We start from the raw sequence: 14,565 nt of genomic DNA, 5'->3' as shown, positions 1-14,565 counted from the left end.
ATCTCACCCACTGTTTCTACTGCGCTTACCATCTCGGGATCTGCAGACTAGACATCTGCATACTAGACAACGGAAGAAAGAAAAGGAAATGGTGATTCAAACTTTCCAAACGATTGAGGGCAAGTGTAAATCACTTCTACACAGATTTTCAAGCTACCAGGCTATTGACCTGTAGGTAAAACAGGGCCAACAGTATCTGTCCAACTTAAAAGGGTGTTCCCTGCCATAATTATTTTATAAAATGTCTCAGGACCTTGGATGAAAGGACACAAATGTTACTATTTATACCACTGAAAATGAAGTGTGCAGTTCAGTGCTCTTGGATGGCAATAATATTTCTGATTACGCTATCAGTACCTCAATTTCCACCTCATTCCTAATTGCCCCTCTGCCCCATAGATTATGGCTACTTCAAACCTTCTGACTTATTGCACCTTCTTGAACTGGTGGATGATCTTGCTTGTATACTCTACCTGGACCAAAAAACATCCTGCTTTGTCCCATGTCAAGACATACGGCTGTTTTTACTACATCTTCCTAGCATCTTCAGCTTATTTTTGTTTGTCTCTGCATTGACAACTTAGCATTGTTTTCCGAAACGGAGCAGAAATAAAAGCCCTACAAGGAGGCAAATTGTCAAGCTGAAGCAGTAAAGGCTTTATGGCTCCCCTAACGCTTAGCATAAAGCAATAAGGAACATCTGAAAGTTAGCTGTAATGTCTAAAATTTTTAAGTGCAGACTTTGTACAGAAGATGCATGTCGCTATTTCAGTCGCTACAGTTCACATGCAACTGTTGGGCTGACTACTTATAAGCAAAAAATAGATCTTCTTAGTCCATGTGCTTCAGAATACTTAAGTGTTTAAAAAAAATTAACAAGAAAAAGTATGGCTGAGGGAAATTTGAGGCAAATGAACCACCAATATTTCACATGAGCAGCAAGGTAAGTGCTGCTGGGAGCTAAGTGGTTAAACTATTCCAACAGCGGGGATAATATACCAGGTCTTTTTCCAAGTATTTGGGTACTTACTGGGCAATTAATCAATGCAATACATAATAGCATTTACTGTGTGATCCATTTACTAACTGACCGCCAAACCACCATCAACCCAGTGTACAGAACACCAATGAACAGCATGTGTCACAGTGGAAAAAAGGCATGTCTGAAAAGGTGACAAAACAGATACACATCAGCAGAACTGGGCTGAAAGAGGTTGCGATTTTGGGAATGTGCTTTAGCCCTTTGGGAGTTAAGGTCTCTCCAGCCTCTGAGAACTGGGATGGGCTTGCAATGCTCCTTACTAAAAGCCATACAGTTCAGCAACACCTCTAAAAGTATCTGGAACCCGGGAGCCAGAAAAGGGACAACACAACTGTGAAGAACAGCATTAATGAGGAGAAAAAAAAGCACAAGAAAAGAGCTCGGATATATAACAAACTTTTAATGGCCTTTTCTTTAGCTGTTTGTATTCTGCCTATGAGTTCCAGATTCCTCTAAGATGTAACAGCATCCAGCCTTCACAGCATGTTTACACTGTTTCCCAAATGACTACTGTGGCAAGGGTTCTATTAAAAAACCCCTTTTTCCTGCCTGTCATTGAAGATGTCACATTTGACTGTCTTTATATTTTATAATACCTCAGCCAGGTGCTGCTCCTGCCAAAAAACCAAATCTTCTGGGTGTTCCAAACTGTAATAGCTTATACAACTACCAGGTTATTCTTTTGCTTTTAATAGTCTAAGACACTGAAAAGAAGAGAAAATTTAAGTGTTGCCCGCTAAGTACTATGTAACGACTCCAGCCACTGTACGCAATTTCATTTTATACATCCGGCTCTCTAAGGAAATAATGCTTCTCCAGCTGAGTTAAGGAGCCATTTTCATGTCCATTCGCTTTTCTGAAGCCACTAAAGGAAAATCAGAGCGATGCACTTTTTAATGACTTTGGCATAACTAAAAGAAAACTTCACTCTATAAAAGGAAGCCTGGTTTCTCTCCTTATTTGGCAGTAAAACATGTACTGATTTTGAACATGCCTTGAATACAAAGTACATTGTAATTGAGCTGTATAAGGATTTCAGTTTTAAGCACGTCTAATCTTTCTCTCTCTGTTGTATGATGCAAAGACTACAATGACTTAAAATTCAGAGTTTCCAGCTGTTTACAAAACAGACTAAAACAGTTGAAAAGCTTATTGTTTAGGAGCCATTATTCATCCACAAATTAAAATGAAAATTAGAAGCAAGGGTTATACATTGCTTTCAGTGGTATTTAAACGCTGACCACCTCTATTATTAGTTCACATGTTTTGAGAAAAACATCTTGGAACAGCAAAATTATTATTATTGTACATGGGGTGGCAGTCAGTCTAGTCAGTCCAGTGTCCTCTCCCTTATCATGGCTTCAACTAGCCATTTTAAATAAAAAATCCTGTTCCAGTTTGTTTTGAGATAGGATGTCCCACGGGAGTTTTTTCCTATTGCCCAATAACTTGGAGACAGGCCTGTGGCCCAAATCCTTTCCAAAAGCTGTCATCTTTTTTTTTTTTTAAATTTTTGTTGCCAAACCTTGAGGGTGTTGCTTCTCTTCTAGACCTTGCTAAGCTCTTGGCCATACCATTCCCCCCATGGGGTATTTCTTTTCCACAGGGTTGTGATAAGGCAAAGCAAATGGCAAAATTTAAAAAGTAACTGGAAAAATCAACAGAAAAAAAAAATCATCCCTTACTCTTAAATGAGCAAGTCACCAAGTTTGACTGTGGAAATTCCCTAAGCAAAGGTCACAGGAGGCTGGGAGAATATTGTAAAGAAACACCACCATCCACCTCCTCTTCTGCTTCTCTGGGGACATCGGCTGTAGGCAGCAGGACACAGGACAACAGCCTAGATGGGCCTTCGGCCTCATCTCACCTGCCCGTGCTTATACAAGGTACTTCAGCCCAGAGAATTTCCCCATTCTAACTACAGGATTATAAACTTCACCAGCATGACCACAGTTTACACCTCTTGGGCATAAAATGAAAGTCAACTGGAAATTGTGTCAAATGAGCAGCGCAGACAGTATGTTTACCCGTTTAGACAAGACTTCACATCAGATACTACTTCTCTCTCAACAGGTGGATGTAGAGCTGGAAATTCACCCGCAATACAAACAGACGGCTAACTGCTTTTTGATCAGCTTTTGACACCAATGGAATTAATTTTTACCAAATGCCAATATTACTCAGAGGCTTCCCCAGCTGCTGGCTTGAGTCCTGTTTCTACAGTTATCTGGGCTACGCAGGAGGAGGGGAGCCACTCTATCTCCCTGACAGAAATTTTGGGGAGCTTCCCAGGGATGATGTGAAAGGATCCATTCATCCAGTGGTCAGCAGTAGGAGCACTTACGGGACTCAGGGACTACACAACCACGGAAGACAGGGACAGCAAATCTGCACTCGTGTCCCACATTATGCTCCCTGATGCACAGAGGATTTATGGTAGAAATCCAGGAGAAAAAATAAAGCACGGCGACATGTTGTAACAGGCTAAAAGGTATTTAGTTGTTTATATAGTCAAAGGGAACCACTGAACTAATAAATGGGTTGTTATTCCTGTGAGAGGAGTACAAGTGGCACATTAGCTCATTTTATTATTAAATTAGTACCAGATTAGTATGTTTAATTGATCTAAATTCTTCTAACCCAGCTGAGGTTGGCATGTTCAAACCAGCTTGATGCAGGCATGTCATGATTCATTAGTTATTTTCCTTAGCCAGCTCAGGGAATTTGAGAAGAATCAGGCACACCAGAGGAGCAAAAAGGTGTAAGAGACCAACTGCTTTTCCCTGGCCGTTTCTCTTCCCTTTTCTACTTCAAGGCTGCTGTCGATCACTATTGCCAGCTAGACCTGAGCCTGCCAATCACTCTGACACTCTGCATTTCCCAAACCAGAGAGACTCTCCTGTGAAAACTGTTGACTCGGATTTCAATATTATTCCTCACAGTATTATTTTTTACTACCTGCTATAGAATTTCTGCATGCACAAGATGAATGCTCATGAGGACTTCATTAAACAGTAACACGATAGAATTGATAAATCTAGTGACATGAGCAGAAGCAGCCAAGAAGTGAGAGACCTGTGAATTATTCCACCCACCCACTGCGTTGAACATATGACTCGGTGTGTCACATTCTCTAGGTACACTATCTAAACCCAGCCTTACAGTACGCTTGACATTTTACAGAATAAAGAGATGATCTGGTGACCCAAGCAGAATAAAACAATATTTTTAGGTGCAAGGCCACTGGGACTCAGCACATGGAGTTGCTGGAACTGTTGCAAGACTGCTGTTAAAGTACAAAACTAGCAATAACGAGGAAAAGAGGACTATTGCAATCAGATGGGAAAGATCTTCCACCTGCAGAGTTTGTTTAAATCTTTGGAAACATGGTGTTTGGTCACTGCTGCTCCCCCAGACCACAAAGCTGTAAGTATTACTGATGCGTTGTGGGAAACAGCACATTCTTTTCTCGCCAAGACCTGTGCAAGGTGGATGAAGAGGGACAGTGATCCAAGGACTTCAAAACTGGAGCAGATCATGATAGCCCTCCAGCCGCCATCCTCACCCTCACTAGCATGTGCAGGCTGGTACAGGCTCCCACACCTGGCAGAGATGCTCTGCTTACCTAAGGCTTTGCTGCAGACCCCAGCTAGCGCAGGTCTTGGTCACCAGTGTGGCTGGTACCAACTGGGGCAGGGAAGTGCTGTTACGTGGGGCAATCACCGCTTGCTCCCAAAACATTGATCTGTGCCAAGCCCCAAGGAGGGAACAAGCATCAGTCTGCTTAATGTCTCCCTCCCCACAAAAGCATCTTTGCAAACTGACTCTGGGGAGGAGCCATTCTGGACCAATAAAAACTGTCCTCAGGACAGGATTTTGTTACTCAGATAAGGCTGGAAAACCATCACTAAGCAAAAGCTCTCAGTGCCATGGTTAAAATAAGCTGAGGAAAGGGCCACCTTACCTTGCATTGTCCCTCCCATGTGATTTCAAGAAGTTCATATCACGATATCTGGACAGGAATGCTACTAGCTGGTCATTTGTCCTGCAAGAGAAAGAACAAAAGATTCACAAATTACACTGCAAAAACTACTATGTCTAGAGTAATTTATATACTTATTGTTCTCATTTGGGGACCATCCACAGTCTCTTTGAAGGAGGCAGTTGCTGAAAAAATGTCCATCCTGCTGCTAAACTTCACTGCCTCCCCCTAATCAGGAAAGCGTACTTGGTAAGAAGCACAGCTTTATTACATCTTAACGAATTTCCTATCAACTTGTGGCAGATGTTTTAAGCATTGTAACAGAGTATCTATTAAGTAATACTGCTCAGCACTTTTTAAGTCTGAAAATCCAGCTGTGAGATGACTGCATTGATAGTCCCATTTTACATGCTTTGCCAGACCTTTCCTAGGGAATTTGGTTAAGTATCTATTGCCATTTTATTTGTTTTCATCCTTGTAATAGAGAACAGACCATGGCTGGAATGTATAAACCAAGAGAATTTGGATGTCAAAATGCCAATATAATTAATAGGAACAAAGGAATTTAGAAGGTTAATTCCAATTAGTATGACTGGCAATCTGACACCAGTATTTTCAAAATTTCAGCTGACATGTCCAAGAATGTATTTAAGCTTGACAGCTTTTGTGGTCTGTTATTTCTTTAACAATGGAGCAAAAACGTTCTCTATTTATCTAGGTCAGCATATTTAGGAAAAATGAATAAATCATATTAAAAAGATATTCATCTCCTGAGTTGCATTCAAACCCACAATATCATAGATACAACACCCTTTAAGCAATGGTCTGTAATGGACTTGATGGCAGAAAACCTAAAGATAAAACAGCTGTCAATAGTACTGTATCTTGAAACCTTTTCATTATTATAAGCCACAGAAAACCAAGTTAAGAGTCCTGTACAAAATGCGTTTAACTTCTGGGGTCAGCCTGCAACAACTTGGAAATGTTATCAGCCTAGTAAACTATCTTCATAATCTCATTGATTTTACCTGGACCAAATGAAATATATGCCTATCAACTAGCCTGAACAACCAGGCTGTAGGAGCCTGAGACCCTCCTTCTATGCTCACTCATGTGAGCTGCAATACCTCCCAGGGTCAGACTCTGCATTTCAATTTGGCAACCTCAGAAAACTGCTTTCTGTAGAGTAAGCTGTGCAGATTTTCACATTTGCTGCTCCAGTGATTCTCCATCTTACTGGGATGAATAGGCATTTAGTGAATTTACTTAGCAATGCTTCCACATGAAATGGTTTCAATGGCTGACATCTTCGGGTGAGTTTCTAGGCAAAAGCTGGCATGCAAAGATGATCTTTAGAAATATAACCAAGTTTGGAAGTGCTTGAGCTTTAATTTCCTTACAGGATAAAAATCAAATCAACCAAAGTAACAATCCACACCACTCAATAAAACATCATCATTTCTAGGCTGCTCACCAACCTGTATTTCGCTATTCAGCAGTGCTCTACCAAGTGTAATTGGACTTGGGGTTGCCATACTAACTTTTTGATACTTCTCACTTTTTAGATAATGCTTATAAATGCCCACATGATGTTTAGTTCTCAAAATAATTAGCAACTGACATTTTCCCACTTCTTGAAAACATTGGTGGCATCTTGGCCCTACTTTTAATATTTTTTTTTTAAAAGAACTTATACAGAGTTTTACTCTTTGTCAATTAAGTATGCTTCTTTTCACGTGTTGACAACATGGAAATAAAACATCACATTTCCATTTGGTAAAACTTTCCAGTTATTTGACATTTAGATTTTTGCAGTCAACCAATTCTGTGCTCAGCAAGGGAGCACACTGAATTTTTATTAAGCTTTCATTCAAACTGCTTCTTCTGGCCCCAGTATCATGAGGATGCTGCACATCACCTCCAAATTATTCCACCACATGACATTAAAAAGAAAATCAAAGGTACTGAACATGCCATAGATGCTAATGCAGTTGCTAAAATCCTCCTCACCTTTCAGAAAACTTTGCCTTCAGGGGTGTATTTCCTAAATGCCTCTGGCACAGATTGCTACCACACTTCTTCACGTACGGCTGCAGCAGAGTCTCTACACCATCGCAGTGCCTCTGGCACTCCTTCTGAGAAATCCTACAGACATAGGCCTATTTTTTCTCTAAGTAAGGCAATGGAAAGCTGAGATTTTCAGCTGAAGACATCACTGGGAGCAACATCAACTACACACTGCCAAATTAAATTCTGCTATAGCTCCACAAATTTCAGGGATAATTCACTGAGCATAAATCTGGCACAAAATCTTTCACTAACCATCACGGTATAACCGAAAGTAACAAGTGCAACATATTTCTAGTATTTCCTACCCAAGAAGGAAATAAAAAAGTCACGGGGATAGGGAGAGTAGTTCATGCTACTGATTAAAACACACTAATATACATATTACATTCCTATCAGTTTCCCCAGTGTGCAACACAGCATGAATACAGATTGAGGAAAATGCCTTTCCACAGTTGGTGCATGAGACTGGAGCTGATGGATGCATCCACACAGCTCCCACTTTTATTTCCTTTTGTTATTAAACTCACTTGGACGGTAAGGCACCAGGGAGAAGGATTAGTCAGCTGGTTACCTGTGCTGTTAGCAGGGAGCAGGGACGATGTAAGAATAAAGAGGGTGAAAGAAAATGTGCAGTTTTCAGGTGTGCAGCATGCAGAGAGAAATGGGAAACTAATCCTTCAGTGAACTCAAAGTGTGAGAAAGCTTGTGCGTGTGGGAAGACTTCCATGAGAAGATGACAAGTGAAGAAGACTGATGGCCAAACAAAGCATTTTTGACTTCACTGATGTAGATTTGGTGTTAAGCAAGGGCAGGTCTGCTAGCTGGGACGGGGGGTCCATCTCCACCAGAGCTTTACTGAGGTCACCTCAATAAGGTCCTGCTGCTTCCCTCATGCAGCAAGGGTGGATAGAGGTAGCAGGAGCAGTGCTCCATGTCTGCCTGCTGAGATGCCGCACAGCAAAACTCAGCCAAGCCTCCCACAGGGTCGGGCTCAGAGGACGGGCACTCGGCTGGGCAGGCGGGGGGACTCTGGAGGCTGTGAAAGCAGCTCCAGGGCTGCTGGTGACTCAACCCTCAGCACTGCTCAACCTGGGGATGTGGCTGAGCCCCTGGACTGGGGCTCAGCCCAGGGTTAGGGTCAAGATTAGAGTTAGAGGTCTCAGGAAAAGTGAGCCCTATAGCAAGAAGGGAACTTGGAAGATATTGCCAAAACAAAGCAAGGTCTGCTACCAATGTTTACTCATGACGAGCCCCTGGCCTGGGACTGAGGTGTCCCAGGGCACGACCAGGCTAACCAGGCACTCAGTAAGCACATATACGTGCTGATCATTGCAATAATTTCAGAATATGGCATATACACCAGGGACCGAAATGGAAAACTGGAAAGAGAAACACTGACTTTCTGTTTGTGTTGTCTGAACACGCTGGCAGGTCTGCCCAGGAAGCGGTATGAGTGTGTCCCTTGCACAACCATGGCTGAACACTGCGGAGAACAAAAGGCAGTGCTGGGCTTGCTGGTTTTAAGCAAACCCTCCAAGTCCTGGTGACTAAACTAAGCAAAGAGCAGAGATCCCCTTAGTTTACAGCTGTGAAAATAGATTAAGAAAGTCTTTGGAGAATCTGAGAAAAGGAAAACAAGCAATTGTTACGTTTGGAAGGTAGTGAAGGCTAATATAAATGTCCTTGATTCAGCAAGGTACTTTAACGCATGGGCGACTTGAAGGATGTAAGGAACAGCAGTCACTTCAATAGGACTATTCATATAGTCAAAACTCACACAATTGCACAACAATTTGGCTAAGTTAGATCAAAAGTTCAGAAACTTTTGGCAGCACACAGGTACGGAAACACGATAGTTTGATTCTGTGTAGGAATCAGATGAAGGAAAGAACCACTGCTCTGTTGGATTCTGGGTTTGGACTCTGCTGTTTTGGTATTGCATGGGCTGCCCCCTGCGTGGCGAGAGCCCAGTGCCCCTCTCCAGAGGGGTATTTCAGAGATGCTAGTGTTGGTCTGCCTGTCCCAGTGTAGACCCTGGGGCTTCCTCCCCACAGCCTGGACTGGGAACCTCGGGGTTGCCCAGGCACAGAGCAGGTTGCGGCTCTGCAGGCAGACGAGACCCTACTGATTAAAACAGGGAGCAGTGACAGTAAGAAAAACTTCCTGGGGATCACAGACTGCCGCAACCCAAGAAGCCACCGACTTAACTGAAACCCAGCCCAAACTCCAGAGCCCACCCACAATGATGCTGTGGCAGAGGCAGCACTGCCGAAAATCTCTTTTGGTTTCTCTTCTGCTTCACCAGCCGAGGTCATAGGTAGGAAGGTTCAGCTTGCCATCTGCTTCAAGTGAACCCACCTGTGAGGTCTTCAAAAAATGTCCTCATTTCAGATAAATCCCTGGAGTGGGTTTATAAACTATTTCCTTTATCAAGGACCAGACTGTGCAATTTTGTTTCAAACTTCATGAAAAGTGCTAGGGGCTGCAGTGTATCTGCATGCAAAGTATAGATCATCTCTCTGTCTCCTAGTCTCTTAATTTCTGATCTATCAGAAAGGTAAGGCTAAATAAATGTTTTTAGACATCATGCCTATATACCGTGTTTCTGCTTGGAAAGCAGCTCTCGTACTGGAGAATTGTTTTGTTACTGGCTCAAGATTTGAGACAAAATCTAATGAAATCCATGGAAATCTCTCCTATGGTCTCGCTGAGCTTTAGACTTCAGCGAGACCATAGGACCAGGGCTCTTCAGCCCTGCTTCATTAGCAGTGCCTGGGAAGGGATGGCTTTTACTGCACCAGCTCTTGCCAGGTCATTCTCAGCATTTCATTCACCAGGAATACCCCACGTTGCTCCAACTTAAAAGTCTGTCATGAACTTATCCTGAATTACGTGCACAAACATGGACTAGGGACAGCTGTTAAGCTGAACCCAGACTAAATTCCATTTTAAATCATTATCTTCTGGCATTATTTTATTTTCTTCTCTTTTCCTGTATGCCTGCTCTTACATGCAAGCATCAGCACCGAGAAGTGGATTCTGCTACCCCTTCCAGGCAGCTGTAACTCACTTTAATCACAGAAGTGGTTACTTTTAAATTACAATGCTGGAATATGAAAAGCTAGAGCAAGACAATTAAAATGTGGCTTTAAAATTGTTTAGAACAGACCCGCTCAGTCCTGGTTGACACTTCTCCAGAAGTAAAGGGCAAAGCCTGCTGGAAGCAACAATATTTTGGCCTCTTAGCAGTTTGTCTCCCCAAGCACTCACTGGATTTGAATGCGATTTTTGCCTTTAGTGCTTGTGTCACTGTTGTAATCTTAATGTGTGGAAGAGTTTTTTTCTTATGCATTTTCTAATCTGACAGGTAAAAAAAATATTAGCACCTTTTTTATTACTACATACATGGGGCAAAATGAACTTTTTGTTACCCTGCCTACTGACACACAACAGGCAACAGCAGGATCAGAGCTTCTACAGGTTGCCCAACTTTCCCCCAGCAAACCATCCTGCCACCATTAGGTAAGGGCATAATAGTTGGTAGGTGCAGCGACCAGCCGTCAGCAAACCTGGGAGTCTTTGCAAATAAGCACACACTGGAACCTACAGCATTGCTGACAATGATTCTGCAGCCACAGTTCTGGGATTTTTTTCAGATATTTACCACATTTTGCATATAAAAAGGCTGTATTCTCTAGAAGAACAATACTGAAGTGCTGAACTGAAACAGCTGCACTGCAGTGACTGTGAGGACATTGTGCTGTGACACCTGGGGTCTGAGGGCAGCTCCTGAATTCAGGCAGCAGGTCTCACCAGACACTGATGCACACCTCCACACTGGGCCATACACTTGCTTTCAGTGCAATTTAAACAGTCTAGGTTAGTACAGAACAACATACCCACTCGTGAGGAGACAGCACACTGAAAATGAGTAAAATTATTAATTATTATTAATTTAGCATTATCTAAAGGCAAGCCTGCTAGCCGCTGCACAAGACCCTATAGCTGCAATAAAGAGGGACGTAAGTGCAGGGAGGGGGTTAGCCCTTGCCGTGGTGAACGGTGAACAGTGGCGTCAGCAAACACAGCGGTAGTTCTACCACGGTATGGGGTGCTGGAGAGGTAGGCGACTATCATGCAAGCAGCTGAACAGACAAAAACCAGAGTAACAAACATAAAGGGGAGCATTTGGGAGAGTAGGGCAAGGAGGTTAATGCGGTTTGAAGCAGCCATGAAGGACCTCTGAAGTAAGGATGATGAAGGCAAATATATAGTCAGAAGAGATAAGTCAAAACTGTTACAAGTCCTCTCTGTGCCCAAAGCTTTGGTATTTCAACCCGTACCCGCCTGACTCCTCTCCATAGTTTCCTCTCCCAGGATCACTGTGACTGTGCGAGGGCAGAGGCCTACAGAGCCCAGGTATACGGCACCCCCAGCGGCTCTTTGCCAAGAAACTATTTCTAGAAGGTCCCCAGAGAAGAAAAAGACTTCAGAGAAGAAAACTGGAATTATGGGGCAAACGCATCTACTCCGACTTAAGCATGATATTACTCCACGGTTAAACATGCAGATGTGCACACAAGAGCCTGGAAGTGGAAGAGCTGAGTGCCTTCGATTTTGCTACCTTCTTTTCAATAGATTCTACTAATTATGATTAAGCTCATTGATTTCAATAAATGATTAATTTAATCTTACTTAACACATTATTGTAAAGTATTAGCACATGCCATCGCTGCCAAGACCACTGTGGCAGGAGAGTTCCTTCTCCAACTATTCCTAGCCTGAGGCTATCCCACCCCGCTGCCCTCTCCCACTTACGCAAGAAGTGCATGTGTTCAGACCGGCTCACCCAGCTCCTGCAGCTGCCAGCAGCCTTGCATCACTGCGAGGCGCAGAGGAGGTGGGGAGGAAGGAGGAAGAGTTATTGCAAATTCCCACGTACACCTGTATAGCGTCCAGTGTGCTCCGAAAGCTTCGCTCCCGCGTCTGCTGGGGACATGGCAGCACTTGGCAGTAAAGCTGGGTGGGATCTTCCTACTCCAGTAAGGTACCCTGTCCCATACTGGCCCTTCCACCATGCCAGCTAGCACACGTGTGGGGGTGTGTGCATGGGTAACCTAACAAAAGGATACAACAGGGGAATGATTTGGCAGAAAAAAGCAAAAACCTACCAGACCTCTTCCTGAAGGAAATGCTTATAGCAAGATCATCAACTGCAAAAATGCAGCACAACAATACAGAAAAACCTTTCACTGCAGGGTTCAGCTTTCGGACCCTGGATATGCAGCCTGACCCTCTCACTTATGCTCCCAACTCCACCTCTCTCCCCGAAGGCAGTTTAGTGCAAGAGGCTCAGAGGAGCCTGACCCTGGCTGTAGCAAGAAAAAAAAGACTCTGCCACGTAAAAATGCAAAGAAAGGGGAAGGCTATATTTAGCCCTCACTATCTATCACAGAACAAATATTAGCATGGCAGGCATTTTTCAGAGAAGCCAATTCCCATAACAGCAGTCATTCATAAAACATACCATAAAAATGAGAACGACAGATACGATTTCAGAGGCCAACTGCATGTGGAAAGCTCTAGGTGACTGTTAATACCTCTGCTTTTACAACAGTGTTGTCTTAAATGGTTTGTTTTGTCTTTCAAGTCAGGTTTAACAGAGGAACAAGATAATGGAAGAAAACTATTGCCTTAGCAGTTCGGCTCGCTCGAGTACTTGAGAGATTAGAGTTCTGCTCCAGCAACAGCGCTGTCGTCTGGGCTAGGAAGTCACACCCGTGTATTTCAAAGCATTAGCTTTCTGCATTTTGATGCTCCAGGCACTGATCAGTCATCACACAGGATGCAGCTACTCTCAGTGCAGCTCTGCCAGTGTTGTATGACTCTCAAGACATTTTATTAGCAATACAATAATCTTTGCTGTACTTTCAATTACTGCTTCCCATTCAACCATTGTCTGTTTCCTGTGGAAAAGAAAAGAACTAACATAGTCACAAAAGAGTGAAAGTCTTCTTTAAATGTCACACTGCTGAATAAACCTCTTTCTAGTGAGAGCACAAAAATGCTTGGGTACAAAGGAGATCTACTGAGAGAAAAAGAATATACTCCATCTTTTGCTTCCTGAGCCACGCCACAACCTAGTTTCTATAAATTCAAGGCTTCAGATGGCATTCATAAAATAAATAAATAAGCCCACTACTGACAGGCAGCAGCACATGCTTAAATGAAAATCCTAAAGAGACCATATAAGAGAATTCCACCAAGGATTAATGAACAAATGTGATTAAAACTATCTACAGCTCTGGACTGCAGCCAAAACACTGCCAGGAGTATTTGATATGTAAATGCTTAAAACATTTGCTATGTGCACAGCCGTTGATGCAAAGCCTCTACAGAGAGTTTCTTCATCTAATTAGAGATATTGGTTTAGCAAACTTCAGAGTTTATAAAAACCCTCAACGTCTCATTATTCTTTTAAAATAGAATATTCATTTGTTTGGAATGTTTTCCAGCCATATCCCATGAAACCCTGAAATGCCTTTGGCTAATGAAAAACTCCAGCCCTGTATCAGCTAATAAACCCTACAGCTTTTATGATAATAAAATACTCACCATATGCACTCATTAAAACTTTTTGACTTGTTGCTTTTTACTTTGCTAGGCATAAAGTAATCTACTCAATTTCCAATTATTTTATAGTGCAATTTCGACACAAGCATTTAAATTATCCAGAATCTTATCAAACACACCGTACTAACGCGCAATCACTGTCTCTCTGATCTGGTAAAGCACTTAACAGCATCTGCTTAACTGTAGCACACTTGTAGCTCTTCTGAAACAATACAACTTTCACACTATATTCTCATAAATTACTTTATGGCTAAGGGTCTACCTCTCCGTATGTTAGGAAGCAGCATGTGTAATGATTACACACAAAATTAAGAGCTGAGAGCTGTCCTTTAACTGATCTTAGACCTCTTAGGTGCACAGGTACACTTATTAAGGAGACTTTTCCAGGGAGGTCAATCCAGTTGTACCCCAGTTTGCCCATCTCTACCACAGACATATCACACAACGCACTGGTGGTTTGAGATTTAACTCATTGATGCTTACAAAACATTTAAGAAAAATACCTTCAGTCCCAGGAGTACCTCTGAACTGATTTTAGGAACTCATTTGTCTGTGACAATGACATTTTCTGAGCATCTCTACTGCTGCGATAAAACGTGAAGAAATAAGAACGCTATCCCGTAATACCGTGTCATATGCAGCTTTTTTTTCCAATTTCAAAGCAACCTATGTATTTTACCATAAAATTATGAAATGCATTATTTGAAGTAGTTTTCCTTTCATTACTCTTAATTTTATGCAATCACTAAGCCTAGATTATATGTATACTATCAACAGTGAATGCACTGAAGAAACACTTGAATAACAAAAGCTTCCGAAGCTCCTTCCAAATATGCAA

At 42.4% G+C, this 14,565-nt stretch overlaps 1 protein-coding gene across 3 annotated transcripts in view; it reads right to left on the bottom strand.

The window, feature by feature from the left end:
• Nucleotides 1-14,565, bottom strand: part of XYLT1 (xylosyltransferase 1) — a 214,410-nt gene that overhangs the window by 39,431 nt on the left and 160,414 nt on the right. For all 3 annotated transcript variants that reach the window (XM_049791716.1, XM_049791715.1, XM_049791717.1), the window contains exon 6: nt 5,007-5,087. In XM_049791716.1, coding sequence (XP_049647673.1) covers nt 5,007-5,087 — 81 coding nt within the window. The remainder of the gene's footprint in view (nt 1-5,006; nt 5,088-14,565) is intronic.

The sequence above is a fragment of the Accipiter gentilis genome, chromosome 33 (assembly GCF_929443795.1).
Source record: "Accipiter gentilis chromosome 33, bAccGen1.1, whole genome shotgun sequence".
Classification (NCBI taxonomy): Eukaryota; Metazoa; Chordata; class Aves; order Accipitriformes; family Accipitridae; genus Astur; species Astur gentilis.
The sequence above is the reverse complement of the archived record's forward strand: the minus strand, read 5'-3'. Positions and strand labels throughout refer to the sequence as shown.